This window comes from Equus caballus, chromosome 8 (assembly GCF_041296265.1).
Source record: "Equus caballus isolate H_3958 breed thoroughbred chromosome 8, TB-T2T, whole genome shotgun sequence".
Lineage (NCBI taxonomy): Eukaryota > Metazoa > Chordata > Mammalia > Perissodactyla > Equidae > Equus > Equus caballus.
Window position 1 is genome coordinate 57766176 of NC_091691.1, and position 21963 is coordinate 57788138.

Genomic DNA, 21963 nt, shown 5'->3' on the forward strand with positions numbered 1-21963 from the left:
CTTACTTGTCAGATTTGAAAGCCTATGTTTTTGCACAGCCCCAGGGATTCTGTTAATGGTATCAGAGGTCATTTTTTTTTTCTTTAAAAAACTCTCAAATGCACTTGGTACTGGCATTTTTAGCAATGATTGCCCCTTTATTTTTCCTTTGGGCCAAAAGTTATCTGCAGAGGGCAAAGATCTTCAAGGAGGGCAGCTTTCAGGGAAGGAAGCTAAGGTGTGGTGTTGTGGGCTGTGAATGCATGGTGGACTCACACAGTGAAAAAACAAGCAGAGGCTCTCTATAACACCGTACACATTTCATCTACTCAAAAACATATTTGTCACAAACTCTACCTTGTGAAAAAATAGACAAAAGCATTTTGAACATACACTTAACACATGCCACAGAGACAATTCAGATTGTGCCACCCTACCCTATAGGACCCGCTCTACCTACAAATAATCTAACAAAAAAAACAAGCAGAGGCTTTCTATAACACCGCACACATTTTATCTACTCAAAAACATATTTTCAGTACAAATGTCACAAACTCTACCTTGTGAAAAAATAGACAAAAGCATTTTGAACATACACTTAACACATGCCACAGAGACAATTCAGATTGTGCCACCCTACCCTGACGAGCTCTTGAGGAAAAGGGCCTCTGGAGTTTTCCGGCAAGTTGATTGGAGGGATAACCCAGTCTCTCTTCTGCCTTTGTAGATGGCCATTGTGCTTAGTCGATTGCCTTGGGAATACTATCTCTTCAATTTCTTGTGATTCCTTGGCATGAAAATATAAAAAGACATTCCTGAGTTCTAGGAAAAACAATTTCCTGAAAGCATATCAATATCAATGGACACCTGAAAGTTCATTTATGAACAAGAAAATAAGTCTGGAAGCCCTTTCCTTGTCCCCCCATTAAAATGAGAGAACACACCATAAAATTTTGGGGTTACGCTGCTCATTGAAAAACTGAATTCCAAACAATTTATTATGTGGCACAGCTGTGTAAACTATTTGCAGTTTCCATAAACCATCTTAGATAGTAGTTAATATTGAGCAAAATTTAATAGTACCCTTTTATATATTTCTCATTAGTTTAAACCACAGTTCAGGTAACGTGCTACTGTACATTAAATTTAGATCTTGATGTGCTAAAATATAATTTGAATTCCAAGAGAAGTTTAATACATACTGCTAAGGAATGTCTCAAATATTTATGACCCTATTAAATCCCACAGAATTAATGCTGTAATTATTCTAAACCTATGTCAGCCATGATGGATGCTGCAGATGACCCACTTTGCACATTGGGTATTAATCTCTGCTGGATGTCAACATTTTCTTCTGTTTCTCCCTATATCTGTAGACATTTCAGCCATTAGCCCTTGCTGCTTCAGTGCAAACACCCAAGCTAGTTTGCTGGAACACAGCGAACCAGCAACCACAACAAAAACATCTTTTCCCTCGATTAGTTACCAGTTCCTCACTTTATAGTACCCAAATGACATGATTCCCCTTAACGCTTAACAGATCGACAAATTACATTTCACATAATGAACATCCAGCATTGGGATAAGAGAAAAATGATATCTTTTCATTGGATACATTTACTCATATTTGATTATGGGTGTGTATATCACATTTACAGTGAAATACCAGAAATGAATGTGTGTATTCCTATCTTTCACAGTACAATAAATATACAAAATGTAATAGTCATAGTTCATAAAAGCATGAACTTCAGAACATATGGGTATGGAGCCCTCACGTTTGTTTAGATTAACTCAAAGAACTAGAATATTCAGAAACTAATAATGTTATCCTTACTGTAATGTTATTATTACATTATCTTTACTGGAGAAGTTATTGTATCTTATTAAAAATTCCCAATATAGTGACTTACACAAAATAAGCACTCAGTAAATGGTTGTTGAATTTAATCAAACTGTACTCGGTTGGAAACATACTTTATTTTATCTTGGCTCATAGTAGCTTCCACCAGAGGGAGTACATCATTCCTAAAAGTCTTGTCCATGGTATAAATAATTCATACTCCCCAATTTGATTATTAAGGGACAAGACAAAAGCCCAATACTCTGAGCCAGAAATGCTTTCCTCTTACTACTGTAAATTTGTGCTTCCCAGCTAATAAATTTGACTGGTGACATCTTGCATAGACTTGTTTATTTTGTGGTTATATTTAACAGCTTGTGAAGCTTCTAAGAAATCTAAAACAAACAACAACTTCTAATTTAAATTAAGTTATAAATCTCAAAGTATAAACAAACCTTTCAAATACAATTTCAGATTGCTTTAAATATATTTAGTCTAAATATCTTATAAGATTAAAGGCACAACAAAATACTACTGAAGTGACTGAAGTTGATAATTGAAATATTGGCCATGCATCAATGTGACATAAAGTAAAATACGTATTTAGTTACACTGTAAAAATGATTTTTAAATGTAACTCCAAAGCCATATTTGGATACTTACCTTCAATGAATCCTCTGGCAAGGTTGGCTTGAGGCTCAATTTTACTGCTACTTGCCACTTTTCCTGAGTCTCTTTGTCTTGGGCATATATCAGGAACTTCGCATGCTCAGAGGAGAGGGGAAAGCTTCTCACAGCATATACCATGCCATCTTCATCCACCTTAAAATCTGCCGGCTCACTGCTTTCATACTGTACTTTCCTTTTGCCATTGCAGTTGCTAAACTTTACTGTAAAAGATAATAAATGTATAAGTCCAACTATCCTACAAAGGAAAAAATCACTCAACATCTAAATCTATATGCTGCTAGGTTAAAGGATAAAATACAATAACATGAAATGCAAAAGTCTCATTTTTGCGTTATTAAAGGAATTCTCATACTAGAGAATACCAGACTGTGGTTCTGAGTTGTTCCCTAGCATCCCCTTGTTCCAAAGCCTTCCCTTTTCCTTCACATTCCCCTGGATCCTGGGCCTTCGGGTATACCTGCTCTTCCTCCCATGCCTCTCACTGATATTGCCTACCACTCCCTAACAAACTCCTACTCATCCTTCAGGACCCAGCTCCAAAGTCACTGAAGGTAGAACAGATCCCTTGTTCTCAGTCTTTGTGTAGCAATCTGAGCTCTGCTACCACAGCTTTATAGCCATGCCTGACACTCACGGTGAGAGGTACTTCCGGGTGAATTTTCTTAGCTATCTTATATACCCTGCACAGTTCCTGGCACATAGTTTTAACATCTAATCTTTTGAATAAATGCTTAAAGGAAGAAAGCAATTAACATTTATCAATGTTGAATGCCCACTATGCTCTAGAATTATACGACTTTATGGTAACTAAAAGGTGAATAATTTGCAATTTCTAGTCCTTATGGTGCTTATAACAATTTTATAAATTTCAAACAAATGAAAATAAAGGTGTATTTCAAAATAAATTTTAACTAAAAAATCCATATCTTTAGAACTAAAAAGATTTCAGTATCTTAATTATCTCTATCTTACATGTAATGACTTAAAATTGGAAAAAAATAAAAGCAACGTCAATCAGCTTAAGTCTCATAGGACAGCAAAACAAAAGTTCAACTACGTCCTTAGACATGGAGCACTAGACAGGTTCTAAATACAATTATAAAATAATAAAAATACTCTCTAAGGAAGATTATTTCCTTTGAAATCCGAAACCATTCTTTTTGCCAAAAAATTCTATGGGAATAGCATAAAGGGATCAAAGAAAAAGCAATTTTCTTTTCTGTAAACATGTGATGTTATGTCTTGACCACAATTACACAGAATACATTGTGGAATGCAATTAATAGGTAGACATTACAAAATAGAATCATATATACCTTTTGCATTTTTCAAGGATCTGAGTAAACTTTTTCGAACTCCCAACCCACACACAAATAGGTGACAGCTATTTTGTTTCATTAATATAAATTCACTGAGATGTGCAGCAGACCACAGACAAATAACATGCATGCTTATTTCCCTCAGTAACTGTAAAAATCCGTGCTAATGGTAATAAAATACTGAATATATTATTTCCCACATATTCCCACATATATCATCCTTCATCTTTCAAACATTTCACAATGAAAATAAAAGCTGTATCTCACACTGAATTATGTTAAACCAAAATATTTGTCTTTGGAGTAGAAGCATCGCAAAAGATACTTAATTACCCCATCTTACTTGCCGTGTGATTTGAAAGTGAAAAATGGGAACCTTTTCTACAGAACAATGCCATCTACTGCTTGTCTTTTATTCAAGACAACAAAATGAAAAGTAAAATTGTTTTTGAGAATCCTGCTGAGAAATCAAAATGAAAGACTTTTACTCTCTCTCTGTATGAAAAGTACCTTTTATATCATAAAAGGTATTCACGATACTTAAAAACATATAATCTGGATCAGAAAATTATACACTCTTCCACACATTCTGGTTCACTCTTACTACTGCAGCGTTAATCCTTATCAAGTCACACCTGGACTGTGGCATCTGCCTGCTCGATGGCCCTGTGCTCCAGGTCATTGCGCACTCACTCCTAGACTAAGCCTCTGCTGTTCGGTCAGGTCTCCTCCCTGCTTGGTATCTGCACCACCATAAGTAAACTCTCTCACCTGCTCTACAGTGCTCTCTCAGCCTGCTCACTGAGTCTCTTCAGTTTTGCTTACATCTTCTTCTAAAACATATTCTGCCCAGTCAGACAGATTCCTCAGTCATTATAAATTATAATGACTTGCAGCCCACTCCACGCTCATCACCGTTTTTGGAATGCCTCCCCACCCCAATCTCCATGCCACAGCCCCAAAGCCAGGCCATCATTTGGGGTAAGAGTCCACTGCGATATCCTTTGGAAGATGGCAGCCTATGCCCTCATTTGGGAAGGCTCTGAATTTTTTATTTTCACTGTATCTGTTTTGCATTTCCTGTCCACAGAAATATATATATTAGTACTTTATTTTTACTATAATAATAATAAATAATGTCTACTATTAATGGTTTCATGTGACTAGATTTTCTCTTCGTAAGCAGACAGTAAACTCATTTTGGCTTCCTGACACTGAGTCTTGATTCTTTGGTTTCCTATAACAACCAGCAGTTCATTAATTATCCATACGTCAATTGTATATAGCTTAATGTCTCACAACTTTTCAAAAAACTGGAAAACAGACTGGAAACTTAGAAGTATGCCCAGCCTGCAGTAGCAACATTCGGTAACAATGAAAAAAAAAAGAGGGTCTTCAAATATTTTGGCTTTGTAGTAGGTTGTTGGTAGTGAAAGAAAATGAATTAACGTTTGTTGAGTGTCAGGCATTGGACACCACACTTAGGATTATGTTATCGACTTTAACCTCAACAATAACCTCCCGAGGTAGGAGTCACTACTTCAGTTATACAGAGAGAAAACTCTATGCCTGTGGCTGTTTGACTCCTGGTGGTTCTCTTCCCCACAAAGCCCAAAGGAATCTAACAAACCTCATGCCTCAAGCTATTGAAACCTAAACTTTTAATAAACAATAAAAGTAAAGAGATAACAAGGAGGCTTGACAAATGCTTGTGAAGAGAATAATGCAACATTCAGATCTCTGAGAGTACCAAAACAAATAGCTTATTAAAATGGAGTTCTTAAATTGGAGTAGAGCCCAATGTCCTACAGAGGGGATACAGTGGGAGCCCCCTACGGTAAGGTGAGAGTGTGGCAGGTGGAAGAGGAAAACTCACGCCCACTGTTGCTCTGACTATTCTGTTAATCTGCTACTCAGCTACCTATTTGGATTCAGGTGTCAGAATGATGCAGGGAGGGAAAAAAGAGGACTTTGAAAAAATGCATTGACAAAGAGGGAAAAAAAATGTGCCTTTTCCTACAAAGAGTCACTGCACATCCTATGACTGAGAAGTGGCTGACTGCGGAAATCGGACACTGGAGAAAACACTTTGGAAGAAATTGCGTAAAGGTCAGTTATTTGAAATCAATTAGTTTTGCTATCACCTCTGCCTCTAACCTATAACCAATATGAATTGATTTAATATACCTGTTATTAAATTCTTCTGGGTTTTTTAAACAAATCCTAATTCTTATTTGCTCTCTATTAAAACAAACAACGTTTTTGGCATTATTCAGGTTTAAAGAAATGTTTTGTATTACATGATTCCCTCTGTGCATTTAACCAGTGGAATTAACACCTTAACTGAAAATAAGTCAACTGCCAACTGAAAAAGTTCTTCGTGGTGAAACCTTGGTCCTGACTTCGTCCTGGGGTTGTGAGTTAATGCATGTACAGGGCCTGGCTTGCAGTGGTATGCTCAATCAACGGTAATCACGTTTTGATGTTTTCAAGTCACACAAATTAAAAAGCTTACTAATTTCAATGTTACGGAGTGAACTGGGTTCCTCGAAATTCCGATGTTGAAGTCCTAACTCCTAGTACCTTAGAATATAAGGGTATTTGGAGATATGGTCTTTAATGAGGTAATTAAGGTTAAATGAGCTTATATGGATGGGTTCTCATCGAATATGACTGGTGTCCCTATATGAAGAGGAAATTTGGGCATAGATGTGCATACACACAGAGGACACAGCAGGAAGGCGGCCATCTGCAAGCCAAGGAGAAAGGTCTCAAGAGAAACCAAATCTGCTGACACCTTGATCTTGGACTTTCAGCCTCCAGAACTGTGAGAAAATAGATTCCTGCTGTTTAAGCCGCCTAGTCTGTAGTATTCTGTTATGGCAGCCCCAGCAAACTAATACAATGGGTAACACATGAATTCCACTTATTAACCATGGGTCAACATTTGTTGCCTGCTGTTTTGTGAACTTATGACTTAGATGTAGCTAGAAATATTTTCTCAAATTTGACAAGATTCACTTTGGCCCTAAGACCAAGCACTGAAACTTACTCAAGAGGATTTTTTTACAAAAACATAGAAGTTGGGGAAAAAAGTGGAACACTGCTATGTTACAGAACATTAGTTATAGAATATATAACTATAATATATATATTATATTCATAATTTATAGATTATATTTATAATTGATAGCTTTTCAAAAGGTTTCCACAAGGACTATGACAAAATACATATACCAAAAGAACCAGTTAAACATAAAAAGGAGAGTAAACAGAAGCCATTTGGAAGGGATAAGGAGATATCCAAGGACCATGGTTTATATTATAATTATTAAAATTGGATTTAAAATTTAACTTTGAAGACGAGCAAAATAGGCAAACATCATAGACATCTGACTCTTGTGAGCAGGAGTATCTAGTTCACCGAAACTAAGCTGTTCCTGTTATGAAAACATTTTCCTAGTGGATGTAGGTGAAGAACTCTGAACAACACAATGAACAGGATTTTCAACTTATATTTTCCAAAAAAAGAAGCAGTTTTAACATTTTTAATATATGGGTTTTCAAGAAAAGGTGATGATAAATTTATCTTAAACTGAAATACATCCTCAGCAGTGAAGCTATTCTGTATGATACTATAATGGTGGATACATGACATTACGCATTTGTCAAAACTCATAGAACTGCACAACACAAAGTGTGAATCTTAATGTAAACCATGGACTTTAGTTACCAACAATATGTCATTATTCATTGTAACAAATGTGTCACACTAATGCAAGATGTTAATAATACGGAAAACTTTGGGGGTTGGAAGGATATGGAAATCTCGTACTTTGTGCTCAGTTTTTCTGTAAACCTAGAACTGGTCTAAAAATAAAGTCTATTGGGACTGGTCCATTGGCATAGCAGTTAGGTTCATGTGGTCCACTTCAGTGGCACAGGGTTCCCCTGTTTGGATCCCAGGCGCAGACCTACACACCACTTATCAAGCCATCCTGTGGCAGGTGTCCCACGTATAAAAAAGAGGAAGGTGGCACAGACGTTACCACAGGGCCAATATTCCTCAGCAAAAAGAGGAGGATTGGTAACAGATGTCAGCTCAGGGCTAATCTTCCTCAAAAAAAATAAAAAGTAAAGTCTTATTAACAACAAAAACCCCGCCTTACAGGTGATGGTTTAACCTGCTATGTGATTAGATGTTTGAAAGGAATGGATAGCTGTCAACATTCTCAGTCTCTTGCAAATATGAGTTCCAGCGAATTGCCTCAAGTTGCTATTCGTTGGAGCTGGATAATATAAGCAAATCAACAACTTTACATAAATACCCTCAGTTTGGAGATATTGAGTAATGTTTCACACAAGTCATAATATTTTATCAGATAGATGTAATAAAGTTGAAATTCTAATATTTTTAAATAATCAAGAAACTTAACTGGAAATATTTTTCTGACAGAACAGTCTTCCTTACGTTAAAACATTAGTTTTGCTTAAGTGCTCAGATAACTCAAAGTAGAAACTCTAGAATTTTATAACATAGAGGAAAGGAATTAGTTTCCTTATACAACTGAAAAAACAGGCTTGATCCACTGGACTATTCAAATTTAAAACAACTCTATACAAAATGTGGCTGAAAACATCATATTAACAAGAAATTCATTATCAGACCTATCGCATAGTTTGCATCCATAATATGTAGTTACTGTCTTCTAACCTACATAAAACTTTAACATGATTAATACAAAATTAAACATCAGAGAAATAATTATCTTAAAGTACTTTTTGACTCTTAAAGCGATACCTCAAATTAATGTTAACCATAAAACCATAATATCCTTATAAAATATTAACAGGAAACCACCGATCTTGTATATTAAATGTATTAGCAGCTAATAGCACTACATAAGCCATAGGAATGAAAATGTACAAATACACACATACGGTTTATAATTTTTTCTCAAATGAAACATCACACCATATTTAGAAACAATTATAAGAGAGCACTGTAAAATATTTTTGTGCCTAAAATTGCTTTTGACTTTTTATTGTTTTTTCCACATTGTTATTTTTAAAGGCATATTGGAAAAGCAGAAATGGTTTCACAGTGTTAACAGAAGTTCTCCTTCCATAGACACAGAGCAATATTTGTTAATGAAGAAATGGGAGGGGGGAGAGGAGCTGTCTCAACAGTAAGTGTTTCACAGGTTTTTAATTTACAGATTCCAATGTAGAATGGTTACCAAGTCCAAGTTTGCTCATAAATCTGAAAAATCTTAGATATTCTTTCAACACTCCAGGTCCTTTCTTTCTTTCTTTTTTTTTTTTGAGGAAGATTAGCCCTGAGCTAACTACTGCCAGTCCTCCTCTTTTTTGCTGAGGAAGCCTGGCCCTGAGTTAACATCGTGCCCATCTTCCTCTACTTTATACGTGGGATGCCTATCACAGCATGGTGTGCCAAGCGGTACAGTGTCCCCACCTGGGATCCGAACCAGCAAACCCCAGGCCGCCGAGAAGCGGAACGTGCAAACTTAACCGCTGCACCACCAGGCCAGCCCCTCCAGGGTCTTTCTGAGTTTTAACTTGAGGAACAATTTTTCCTAGAACAACTGAGCAGCCTTCCAGGGCCTACCATCCTGTTCACACATGATCAATGGAATACGCTAGAGAGAGTTTGGGAATGCCCAAATGGGCCATGGCAATAAAAGTCATTATGTTTTCTTTATAGCATATAATTTTGATTAGAAAAATGAAATATAAAGTTTTAGGAAACATACTGACTATTCAATATACACAAAACTTCCAAATAAAATATTTAAAAAATCTTTAACGACAAATTTGAGCATTTTTTCCTGGAACCTACTTTTTATAACAAATTTTATGATTGAGATATCAAATTCTTGATAATTCTCCTCAATGAGAACTTTATTCACAAAGTTAGTGGTAGGAAATGGTAGCAAAGAATCCATCACCTTTTCTCTGATTGAAAGAAAGCTCTTTCTTGTCATGAACCACCGGGGATACACTGATTAAATTTCATGGTCCTTCCTTTTCTTACATTAGCAAATACAATGGTGAAATTCCTTGTGGAAATGCAAAACTTTTCAAATTTTTTCATATTAAGTATTTTAAAATAATAATAAAACCTTACTTCAAACCTGCACAGGTTTGCTCTAATAGTCTTAATAATTTTTCTTCAGGATTTAAAATATAACATCAACTAAATATCACAAATGAATCATTTTTATCCCTCGTCCAAAGTTGAATTTTTGCCTCAAATCCATAAATTCTGTCAGTATACGTAGTATTTTTTTACATGGCCTTTGCAGTTTCCCATTAAGATCATTCAGGTGCTCCAAAATGTCAGTTAAGTAAGCTATTTTTTCAAGCGAATAACTCTCCTCCAACAAATCTACGGTGAAGAGCATTCAAACACACTCACAATCCATTTTTCTATTAGCTACTAATAAACTCTTGGAAAAAAAGTCCTTTGGACAGCTTGTGCACTTTGGTAGATATCAGCAAATATGCTATTCTAATCCCTTCCCCTTGCATAACGCTCTAGCCATTTATTTTCATAATATGAATTTATGTGGATTTAAGATTTATAAGCAAACTTTTACATACAAGAGCTTTGATGTGAGTAAAACTAACAGAGTCCCAGGGCTCTCAGATTTAACTCTCGATGTTTATATCTTCATACCACTTATAACCTTTATACCTTCATGCCGTCAAGGCCAGAGCATCAGCCTCCTGTACTGTTTGCTTAACATCTTGTTTTAAGGTATTCATTTGTTTCCTTGATATAACTTACAAGTTTCTTTTGTGGTATTTTTTTTTTCAGAATAAATAATGCTCTTCAAGGATTCTAACCACTATTACTAACATTTATTAATGCCATAAAGTCATCCACACACAATGATGACTTTTCTGATTTAATAGTCTTTTTGATTAGTGCTGTCACTATGATGGGTGACATGCCATCGCTACCTCTCCTGAGTGTATTATTCAAAACGGGTTCCTTTTCTATTTCTTCTACTACTACTTCTTTGGTGCCCAGTACACCATTGATGGGATGGTAAAACAGATAAGGAGGTAAAATAAGGAATTTTGCATTTGTGTGAGGCATTTTGGCTTAAAGCAGTAAATGTGAAATCTTATAAATGGCTTTTAGAACTTGATCATATAGTGCTGTACTCAATCTCATAAGGGAATTTTTCTACTTTCTGCCTATTAGAGTCCAAAATTTCTTCTGCCTAAAATGGCTGTTTTGGGGTATGGTGGTCACAAAATTTGTCTTGCATGTAGTTCATTTCATCATTTTCACAGTAAAGAAAACATTTAGACCACATGTGAGATTAATGACAAGGACACACCAATTCCAATTTGAGGGAATCATTATTAGACTATCTAATTAGTAATATAATATATATTATATATAAATAATGCACTATGTAAGTAATATTATGTAGTAATATAATATAAAAATAATATATGCTATACAATATGTATAAATATATATAAAATATACATTTAAGGTCTTCTGCATTTTTACAATACTTTAAAATAAAGCATGTGAAAAACTTGAAAAATTAAAGGTAGTGTAATCCAAATTAGAATATTGAATATTCATTTTCCAAATTAGAATAGTGAATATTCATTTTCACTTAATTTAATAATTAAAAGTCTAAAAAATGTACAAAATACAGTCATTATTTATATTTCTTGATAATCAAAAAATACTATGAAAAAACCAATCCCTGGAACCTACAGTCCTCTTTAGTAATTTATTAAATTTTATGTTCAGAAAAACCAACTAATTTAATTCTAAGAAATTTGTTTCTAAAATCCTATATAAATTTAACATAATATAGACACTTTAATTCTAAAAAAAACATGCAAAAGTTATTAATTTCCACCAAGAGTAAGACTTTGACTAATTGTTAATATTAAAATCCAACAGGAAAGAAGTAAAAGAAGCAAAAGAAGAAAGAGAGGGAAAAAAGAAAACAAGGGAGGGAAGAAGAAATAATTTGAGAAAATTAACAATATCAATGATTCTCTGGTACCTGACAAAAGCATAAAAAGATAAAATTTATACATACCTTCTATTTTAGAATAGTGAAAACTATGAGAAAAAAATACAAGCACATTAAATTGAAAGAATAATAAAATTAATACTTGCATAAAATCTTCCTTTATGATAAATACATTGATACAGAAGTAATGATCAGATAACTGGAGGGATTCAGTGGGAAAGGGGACATTTTGGTGCTTGCTCCATGGGTGGGTTCTTGGTCAACAAGAAGAGCTGGGGAGATGCCATGTGAAGTCTTGAGTCTATGCAAGTTGTACTCAGCAAAACAGAAAATAATAAAAATAATAAAAACTTTCAGGAAGATTTTAGAGAAAGCCATAAAACAGCATTCAAATATAATTTTAACTCTCGTGAGTTAATTTATTGAACTGTTATATTATTAAAATGCCTTTGCATTTTTAACACTGTAAAAAAGTTCACCCATGAGTATCTGTAGCACAGTGGGACCCCGTTCTTGGCATTCTGGCTGGGAAACAGTGATATGTTTTGCCATACTGCTGAAATATTAAGGCTTAGGTAGGCATTACTAATGGTCACCAATATTTTCAGGTCTTTTTGTCCTTCTTAGACATTCAGAAAGATGACAGCTCTCTTCTCCCTTGACCTTTGGCATGACCATGTGGTTTGCTTTGGCCAATAAAATCTGGGGATTGAAGTGACACATATCACTTCCCAACACAAGCATTTAAACTCTTTTTCTGCAGTGACAATTATGAAAGAACGTGTTAAATGGAGGTAATATAAAATTGAAACCTACTAGGATGAATGAGCCACTCAATAGTGAGCTGTCCCAGAGTCACCTGCTTCCACAATGGACTTCACAGGAAGGAGAAATTGATGTTTCTTTGTATTAGGCACAGAAGACTGGTGGCAACTGTTACTACAGCCCATCCCAGACTATCACGTCTGATAAGACCTCAACACGAGTGACCTGAAACCCTCTCAAGGCAGTAGAACTAGGATGAAGTGTCTATGAAGTGAAATAAAGGGAAACCAAACTCATCAGAGATTAAAGTCATAAAATAAAATATTTCTTATTCCTAAAGCTCTTGGTATTTCCCTACCAAGGGAAAAAGGTTTTATTATAATGTTCTCTAAAATATTATGAAATCTATTAACAAAGCTGTTATTTCATTTCTTTTCCAGGGAAAGTCATGTAATATTTAATTAACATCTGTATACAAGTTGCCAAAAATGAAAGAAAGAACTATGATATTGTTCTTTGGTATGAATGAAAAAAATCAAAACAAGCAGTAGGGATCATATAAAAGAATGACTATGACATCAAAAATATGAAATTTAAATTTTCAATAGTCCAATAATGCTATGCATACAATTTTATATATTAAACTATTGGAAAAGCAATAAGATTATTGCATTCTGTCTTGTATGCATTCTAATAACTCAAAAAATTGTAAGCTGTTCCTCACTTCATTGATATTCTTCCTCCGGGCAGCTCTATGGCATGAAATTCAATGAAAACCCTTTCTTTTGACAGAATTCAGCTAAAAGTATATAAAATTATTAGTGCTCAGGCAGAATTATTCTCTTTTTTGCAGAATGTGCCCATTAACAAATTACATTGAAATACCACTACCTCTAATTAAATTACTCTGACTGAGCACAGGCTGTGTTGAAGCTCCTTTTCCCCACTGTACGGTTATTAGTCTCTGAAATTTGATGCAATTTAGTTAGCTTCATATTTCAGGTTACTTATGTCAACAAAGAAGGAATCCTAATTCCTAATTATTGTGACAGGGTTTTGTGAATTTTTAAAGAAAAGTGAGTTTTCATAATAAATTTTACTAAAAACAGAAATTCTTGCTAACTGGAGTTTCCAAAAACACCACTAGAAAAAGAAAAACAAAACTAAACTATCTTGTGTCGATTTAAACCAATTTCGACAATGTGGCTTCAAAATGTGCCATAGAAACCAGAAAGAATGAATGGCTCCCCAGAATGCCTCCCATACTAAGACTTGGGCACACCAAGGAACACAACCACGTTCTATGTTTTATTAAACTTCAAGAAAAGACAGAGGTACATAGAACAAAATGTTCATTAAGCAAATTAGCCCTATAGTATTACAAGAGATCATGTTAACTGAAATTAAAGTCTGTTCAACTAGTAAACTATTAAATCCCAAACCATTTGCTGACAGTAAAGTTACAAAACAGGGTAACATTTTACCCTAAACACATAAAACAATTTAAAAATTATTTATTCTTTTACTCGTTATTAGGAGAAAAAGATCACGGTCATATACGAAGAAATAACAACGTATAAAAAACAGCTCTAGAAATTTGCTGTAATAATATATAATTCACAGTTTAAAAGCTAAATTCCCACTTATTACTGCCAGTCCCCTCAAAAGATACACCAGCTCACTGGTCATTGGAAAGAACTTTGTAAATAGCGAAGTTGGACTTTCTACAGAAAGCAAACTGTAAAAATGTAACGAAAGCAATATGAAACCCCCCAATATTACATGTGTTATTTCAAAAGGCTGCCTACATTTTCTGAACGTTAGCAACATGATGTGTATTAAGTATCCACTATATGCAGGAATTCATAAAAATTTCATCAATGTTACTATTTCTTTCCTAAAGCTAATGAAGTGATTCAAAGGAATTACATAAAATCCCTAAGTTGCCAAAAAAATTTAAGTAGTAAAAGCAATTAACAAATTCTAATATAAATCAATTAATGTATTACTTAGGAAAAATCACCACATAATCTGGAAAAAAACATGGTCTCTCAGTCCATCTTATTGTTATTGTCTCAGTACATCACTTTCCCACTTTTTAAAGAATTACTATATACTCCAGAAAGCTGTTCTAGTAGCATAAAAGTATTCTTCCAACAACCTAAATAGATAGTATTTCTCAGATCCAATTCAACCCACGCTACCACATATAATCACAAGGAAAACAAGGGCAAGTAATCTGACATGTAATAACAAAACAAGCTCTTATCTTTAATGTATTAACATAACAGCAATAAAGGGACATTTAAAGATTATTGGAGTTAAGTTTTTGCGCTCCGCTGCAGCGGCCCAGGGTTTCGCTAGTTCGGATCCTGGGTGCGGACATGGCACCACTCATCAGGCCACGTTGAGGCAGTGTCCCATGTGCCACAACTAGGAGGGACCCACAACTAAAATGTACAACTATGTACTGGGGGGATTTGGGGAGAAAAAGCAGAGAGAAAAAAATAGATTGGCAACAGTTGTTAGCTCAGGTGCCAATCTTAAAAAAAAAAAGATCACTGGATTTTACACTAATGTATAAATACTTAAACTGAGTAACACTCTCTAAATATCAATTACTTATTTATATTTAGAAATATTTTATGCTTACTAAATTTTTATTACGGGGTCCACAACTGCAATCATTTCAAAATGCTGTCATTGGTTTAAAACAAATGAACACCAAAAATCAAACAAAAAATCCCCTTCAGAAGTGCTTCCTCTCTCTGTTACAGCCCAAAATGAGCATCTACCTCTGTGAACACACCAACTCAGCAGTCTGAATTCCTGGGCAAAAATCTGCTGCTTTAACTGACAATAATAAGCCTTAGCCTTGTTAATAGGTTGACATTTCCTCTTGGAGAAATGGTTACACTTCCACTTCGCCATTCTCATTAATTATATCAACGTGAATGAGATTAATTGTCAGACACTATAACATTATGGCCATCTCATGTACACTGCACATCGTGTGATTTATCTGGAAACATCTTAGGTGCCTGAGTGTTCTGTCTAGGAGCATTAATCTCACCGACCCTTCCTGAATGTCACCGTAGCACTCTTAGTCCACCTCTTACGTATACTTATGAAGGGGCAAAGTGTCTCTAAATTTCAGAGACAAAGATTTTGCACATTTAATTTACTCCATGTAAATACACAAGCATGTATTAAAATATTTTCATTACATTAACCAAGATGATGTCAGTCTAAGTATTCTATGCACATACTATTTGCTTCCAATTTACCATTTCCCAATCTGTATGTATTAGCTGCAATAAATCGAGTTAGGCTAAAACAATATCCTTATCCTGTCCTGTTAAGTAGATGCAATAAGCAGACTAGTCTGAATCATACCTTTTTGCCTAAAAGCCTCAGCAATACCACTGCTTTAATATAATACACTAAAAATCTATTTAAAAAAAAATTAACTTAAGACATTTGACTTCCAGAGGCATAAAAATGAAGTAAAACAACATATTTAAATAATGGAAAGACCGACAAAAGAAATACACATCTAACAGAAATGATGAAAGACCTATTAAATGTGAATTTTTCATCTACAAAAACCCTACTTTTTAAAAAGCAAGAATATAAAAACCAAGAACAGACAGAAAGGCAAGGTATGAAGGAGACTCCAGATAGCATGGCATGGCACAGTGGGTCCATATTTTTGATGTACTACCTTGTTCCAAATACATGGCAATAATAAAAAATTATAAAGAGTTAAAACAAAGTAAGACAAAACGTAGGCAGGCTCAAAAACAAGATGAGTATCCCTGTGGACCAGAAATGAACTTAATGTAAATTGCTGCTTAGACAGAAAGCAAGCAGGGGCAACTGGAAGTTCAATTTCTGCAGGGTAAAGGAGCCTGAAGGTGAGAGGAAGTAGGGTACAGGATCCAGGATGCCATGTGACACCAAGGAATGGAGCTGTGGCTGTGGCTGAGGCTGGGTGTGTGCAAGGGCAGAAAGTGAGATAAAAAAAGATCTCCCTATAAGGAGCCCGAAATCTCTACACCATTAGATATCAGAAAATCTAACGCTAAGAATAGCCAACCAAATCAACAATCAGAACCTAACACACTCCAAATGAAATTAATTTCATGGAACGTTTTTCCATTTCTCCTGGTCCCACTGGCCACTCCTCCATCTCTGCACGATGCCTTAAGTTTCAGCCCAAGTCCTTCACTTCTCAACATCCTCATCCGAGGTGATTTCAACCAGCCTCAAGGCTTTAAAAACCACCTGTACAAAGATGAATGTTGAACACATATGTATAAACCTTCACCGCGCCCCTGAGCTCTAGACTCCTAAATCCAACTGCCTACTTGCCATCTCCACTTAGATACCTAACAGGCAACTCAAATTGAACAGGTGCCAAAGCCAACTCTTGATTCACCCCCTCCTGCCAACAACAAACTCCATGGTAAACAGTCTCACTCCTCATCCAAATGCTCAGGCTACAAGTCTAAGAGTTGAGCCTGACTCCTTTCTTAGTCCAAATGTAATGAATTTGAAAGTCCTGTCAACTCTGTTTCCAAAATATATCCCCAGTATGGCCATTTCTCATGACTTTCACAGATACCATCCTATCAACAGCCATCATCCGGGCTGAATCATGGCGAGGGCCTCTAACTGGTCTGTCCCTTGTACTCTGCATGACACCTATACTATCCTTTTAAAAACATGAATTAGATCATGCTGAAGGGCTTCCTTATCACACGGAGATCAAAATCCTTAACAAGGCCCTTGGTGCTGCAACCTCATTTTCCTTTTCTCTTCTAGCTCGCTGCAGTCATGTAGGCTGTCTTATGAGACCTCCAACAAGCCAAATTGATTCCTGCCCCATGTCTTTTTCTGTCTATTTGAAATATTACACAATGCAGAAGAGAAGAGAGGAAAGAATAAAAGAGAAAAGGAAGCAAGAAAACTTGGAAAACCAGGCAGGGGATGAAATCAGCTGTCCACAGAAAAGATGATTAGGTTTACTTTGGTCTTTTACAGGCTTTATGTTTAAAGTTACCTTTCCCTAATTTTTCCAACTTCCTTTCTCTCTTTTCTTTCCATGTCACTGGTATTCAACGGACAATTAGAGTTGAGTTTTTCCAGTCAAACCAGGTAATGAATAAAAAGAATGTGAGACTCTCTTTTTATTTATTAGCTGGTTTGACTAGAGATGAGTAATGCAAATCACAGAATGCATAGGGGAGGCGTGTAGCATATTATGCATTTTCATAAGAGCTAAGCAAGTAGAGAGGCAGCAAACAAAGTTATTTTGATGTTTGCAATCTAGTCATTGGTCTAACGACCAGAACATTAGTCATGGCTGGGATGCCACACATCACCCAGAATCTGTGCTCTACTGTACCGCACAGTGTCTCCAACAACACTGGAATTTGAAAACTTGCAGGAGGAATGAATAAATTCCAACTAGCTACTTAGTAGCCATGCACAAGGCCAACAGCAACAACAGTCTAGTGTTGAGCCAGTGTTCATTCATCTATGCATTGTCTCAAAATTGGGACTTGTAAGGATCAGTATGAAGAAACTTGTGGGCTCAGTATCTCAACCATCAATTCTAACTCTGCTTCAATGAGAACATGCGTAGGGTGACTCTTAATATAAGAAAACTAAAGGCAATGTTGGAGATTGCACCCACTTCCTCAGATCCAACAGCACTAGGTAATAATTTCACAGTACCTTGTTTTCTACGTATGTGTGAATCCATCTATCTACGTATAAAAGTGAAGTGTTTAGAACTATACTCTGAACATAGTAAAGTATTCAACTATTACTCTCATTACTACTATTTCTAAGTCAGGAGTTCAGAGTTCAGAATGCTTGTGATATAATATGTCATTTGGAAATCACCTACAATGATCAAAGTACTTTCACGTACTTTTTTTGTTGCTCATACAATAGTTTCCCACCTTTACACATACAGAACCCAAAGGCCACGGACATTACAACTTTCAATGTGTAAGTTGCCTGGTCACATTGAAAGTGGTGGCACTGATGCCCGAAGTTGTTGGGAAGCACCCACTATATTTCAGGACCAAGGGAAATTTCTATTTCTTGTTGAACTGCCCATACTTAATGAAAATTAACCAAATGATTCTTAGTCTACCATTTAAGGTGAATATAGAGATGGAGATGTCAAGGTCTCTGATCTCTAGAAGTTTAAATTGAGGAGGAAGGGCCTTCAATAACTAACAGTAAGGTAAAACAATATATAACAAGATGGGCTAAAGCAAAGCTCTTGATAATTACGCTTGACAGAAGAAAGGGAATCACTGAAGATGTGATGGAAATGGCAGCTGGCTTTTGATCTGAGCATAGAAGGACGAGAGGATCCCAATAGGCTGTATGGGGATAGGTGACAGGCGGCAAGGTGGTGGCTTCATGATTATATAAAGAGTGGAACCTGCATCTGCACAATTGCTCCTCTCTCAACACCTTTGTTAAGCATGAGTATTTGTGGAGGATTTTTTTCTAGGGCAAATTGTTTAGCAAGGTGTTTTTGGGCATCTTACCTTTGTTAGGGGAGGGATTTTTATGGGCTAAAGTCTCTTATTGAGAAAAGCAGTCTCCAAGTAGATTGAAAACCATTAGGCTGAAAGAACAAATGTCAACAGGGACACAAACTAAAGATCTAATTACTGATGCACATGAATTGGTTCACAGAAGTTAGGGGCAGTGTGTGTGTGTAACACGCATATCTGATAGGAGGATTAAGCATTAAAATTTAAATGCCACTGTATTTTTTATAAAAAGGCTTAGTTAGCATTTCTCCTTTTCCAGAGCCCAGGGGTTAGACCTACTAATATGAGAAAGACCATTAGTGGCACTTTTTAAATACAAGAATTATTCAAAAATATGCAATATAATATTCAAGATGAAATTATAAACAAATAGGTTCTACAAGTCATCTAGAAAAATCAGATTCATTACATAATAAGCACACCTTGTTAATTACAGTTCAACTAACAGGGGCACTAAATATGCACTTTAATTTGGAGTATGGTACTGAAGTAACTTCACCATCTAATGAGATGAATGATTAATAAAGCTAAAAGATACTAAAAAGCACCTGCTTCTATAAAGGTCAACTCTCATATTTTATAAGGAATCCTCAATAAAACACTAATAATTTACTCAATTGAACCACACCCTCAACTAGTCTGACACAGTGTACATTTCTCTGAATAGGAAGAAATGGCACTGACCATGAGATTTTTATCAGTTTTTTCTTGTTTGGTGTAAAAAATAAAAGAGAAGTGGATTACAAGCCGGTAAACTCAGTTCTGGTTGTGGTTCCACTGACGACACCAAATTGAGGGGGTCTCACTCAATGACTGCTAGCATCTTTTACAGCACTAAAAATATGCATACACATAGCCTAAAATCTGATGTTCGTGAGTGAATATCACCACTGAACGTTGCACTCAAGTTTTTTGGGTTTGTTTTTATTGATGTTGAACAGGTTTTAAGTAAAAAATAATGGCTTCTCTGGGACAAAAAAAGCAAAGGAGAACTCCTATGGGAATAAAATTGTTTTAAATGTATTTTTCTCTAGTTTTTAAAAAGCTATAAATCCCAAAGCGAAGTTATAATCCAAATACCACATTCCATGGAATTAGAGAGTAGCTTCAGTGATCAAAATCAGTGCAATTATTCAATGGTCATTCTTGTTTTCAATAGATTAACAAACCACATTGACATTAATGAGTTGTAATTTATTTATAATTTAAGTTCTTTCGCTAAAATTTGTACGTCATCACAAAAAGCAAAAGAAGCTCAAGCTATTCTGTTTGAATACACCAGTCACCTTCTTTGCATGAAACAGATTTCAGTCATTTCACTATGATGATGTCACAATGAGTATAGAGCCTTGAGGATCAAAGGATGCTACCAGGACAAGTTCCAAATTCTGTGCCTCACCCCCTTTAAAAATAATGCATGGCAACGAGAAAACGTAGAACTGAAACTTCTTTAGAACATACGCCTTCAGAACAGTTCTTTAGAACCATTTAGTAAGGATTACAAAACAGTCATAACTCTGGAAAATAAAAACATGCATTCAAGACAACTAAGGAGACAATTCACAATTTCTCTTAAGTTTACAGTTTTGATGGGACAGATGCTCTTCAGAAAAGATAAACTGAAGACCTATAAAGTTTCTTGGGAGACATGGCAAGAAAACCAATACGACTCTGTTTTGGGTTGAAGTTAGGACAAAAAGGATGCTCGTTTAATGTGCTTTAAAGATGCTGCTTTACATGAGATATTTTCTTTTAAAAGTTTCTGATAAAATAAACTCAGTATTTTTTACAAAAGAGATACTCCCTATTCAGTTCTTATCATAACAGACATACATAAACATTCTCTTGCAAGTTTTGGTTTCTAACGAGTAGCATTCTTTTTCTGAGGTTCAAAGTCATTTTCTTTAACAGCCTATTTTATATGCACAAACTACCTTTTGATAATTCTTTCATGGATTACAGTTTAGACTTTAAAACAAGCAACTTTGTTGAATATCTTATTGTTTTTCCAGGTAGTATCAAATCCCTTGATGTTTGGCAAATTTTTACAAAATTAATGAGGTTAACCTTCATTTTTCAGATTTTCAGTTACTTTATGCTAGCATAGACCTCTTATTTAAAGATGACTCATAGTCAAGGACTTCTAAGTTTCACTTTATTTTTAGGAAAATCTAAGCTCAAAGTAAATCCTAAAAAAGAGAGAAGTAGTGACACTTTCTTAATCTTAAACACATTTAGGCAACTAAATACAGGTTAATCCCACTTAAAGTAAATTAGATTTATGAAAGTATAGACATCTGGAACTAAAATTTAAAGAGACATTAATAATGTTTTTCATATTGTAAGGTTCATTTTCGTAGTTACATGATATTCTGCTTTTTTATTCCTTTCCATGCCTGGACACATATGGCCTTCAACTAGACAGGTATGTCAGAGAAGCCAGAAACATACAAGTGAATGGAGCAAGTATTCCACTATCAAGGAAGGCACAGTTTCATCTCAAAATTTCTTTAGCAATTTATATGAGTTAAGATGAAGATCTATCGAGTGGGGATTAAGGAAATCAGGCTAAGACATTCAAAGGTTGAAGTTGATATTTAATGACATGATTAAATAGAGTACCACAAAAAGTACAAAGTTTGCCACAAAAATATTTGGTTTGTAAAATTTAATTTACCTGCAGTTTGCAAGATTATACCTACTATACACAGAAACGGACAAATATAGCTTGTTGCAAATTATCACCA

The 21963-nt window shown here is 35.2% G+C and overlaps 1 protein-coding gene across 3 annotated transcripts in view; it reads right to left on the minus strand.

Moving 5' to 3' along the window:
• CDH2 (cadherin 2) overlaps positions 1–21963 on the minus strand; it is a 208433-nt gene that overhangs the window by 55920 nt on the left and 130550 nt on the right. For all 3 annotated transcript variants that reach the window (XM_023647607.2, XM_070275608.1, XM_070275607.1), the window contains 2 exons: positions 2486–2712; positions 620–766 (listed from right to left, as the gene is read on the minus strand). In XM_023647607.2, the coding sequence (XP_023503375.1) occupies positions 620–766; positions 2486–2712 (374 nt within the window). The remainder of the gene's footprint in view (positions 1–619; positions 767–2485; positions 2713–21963) is intronic.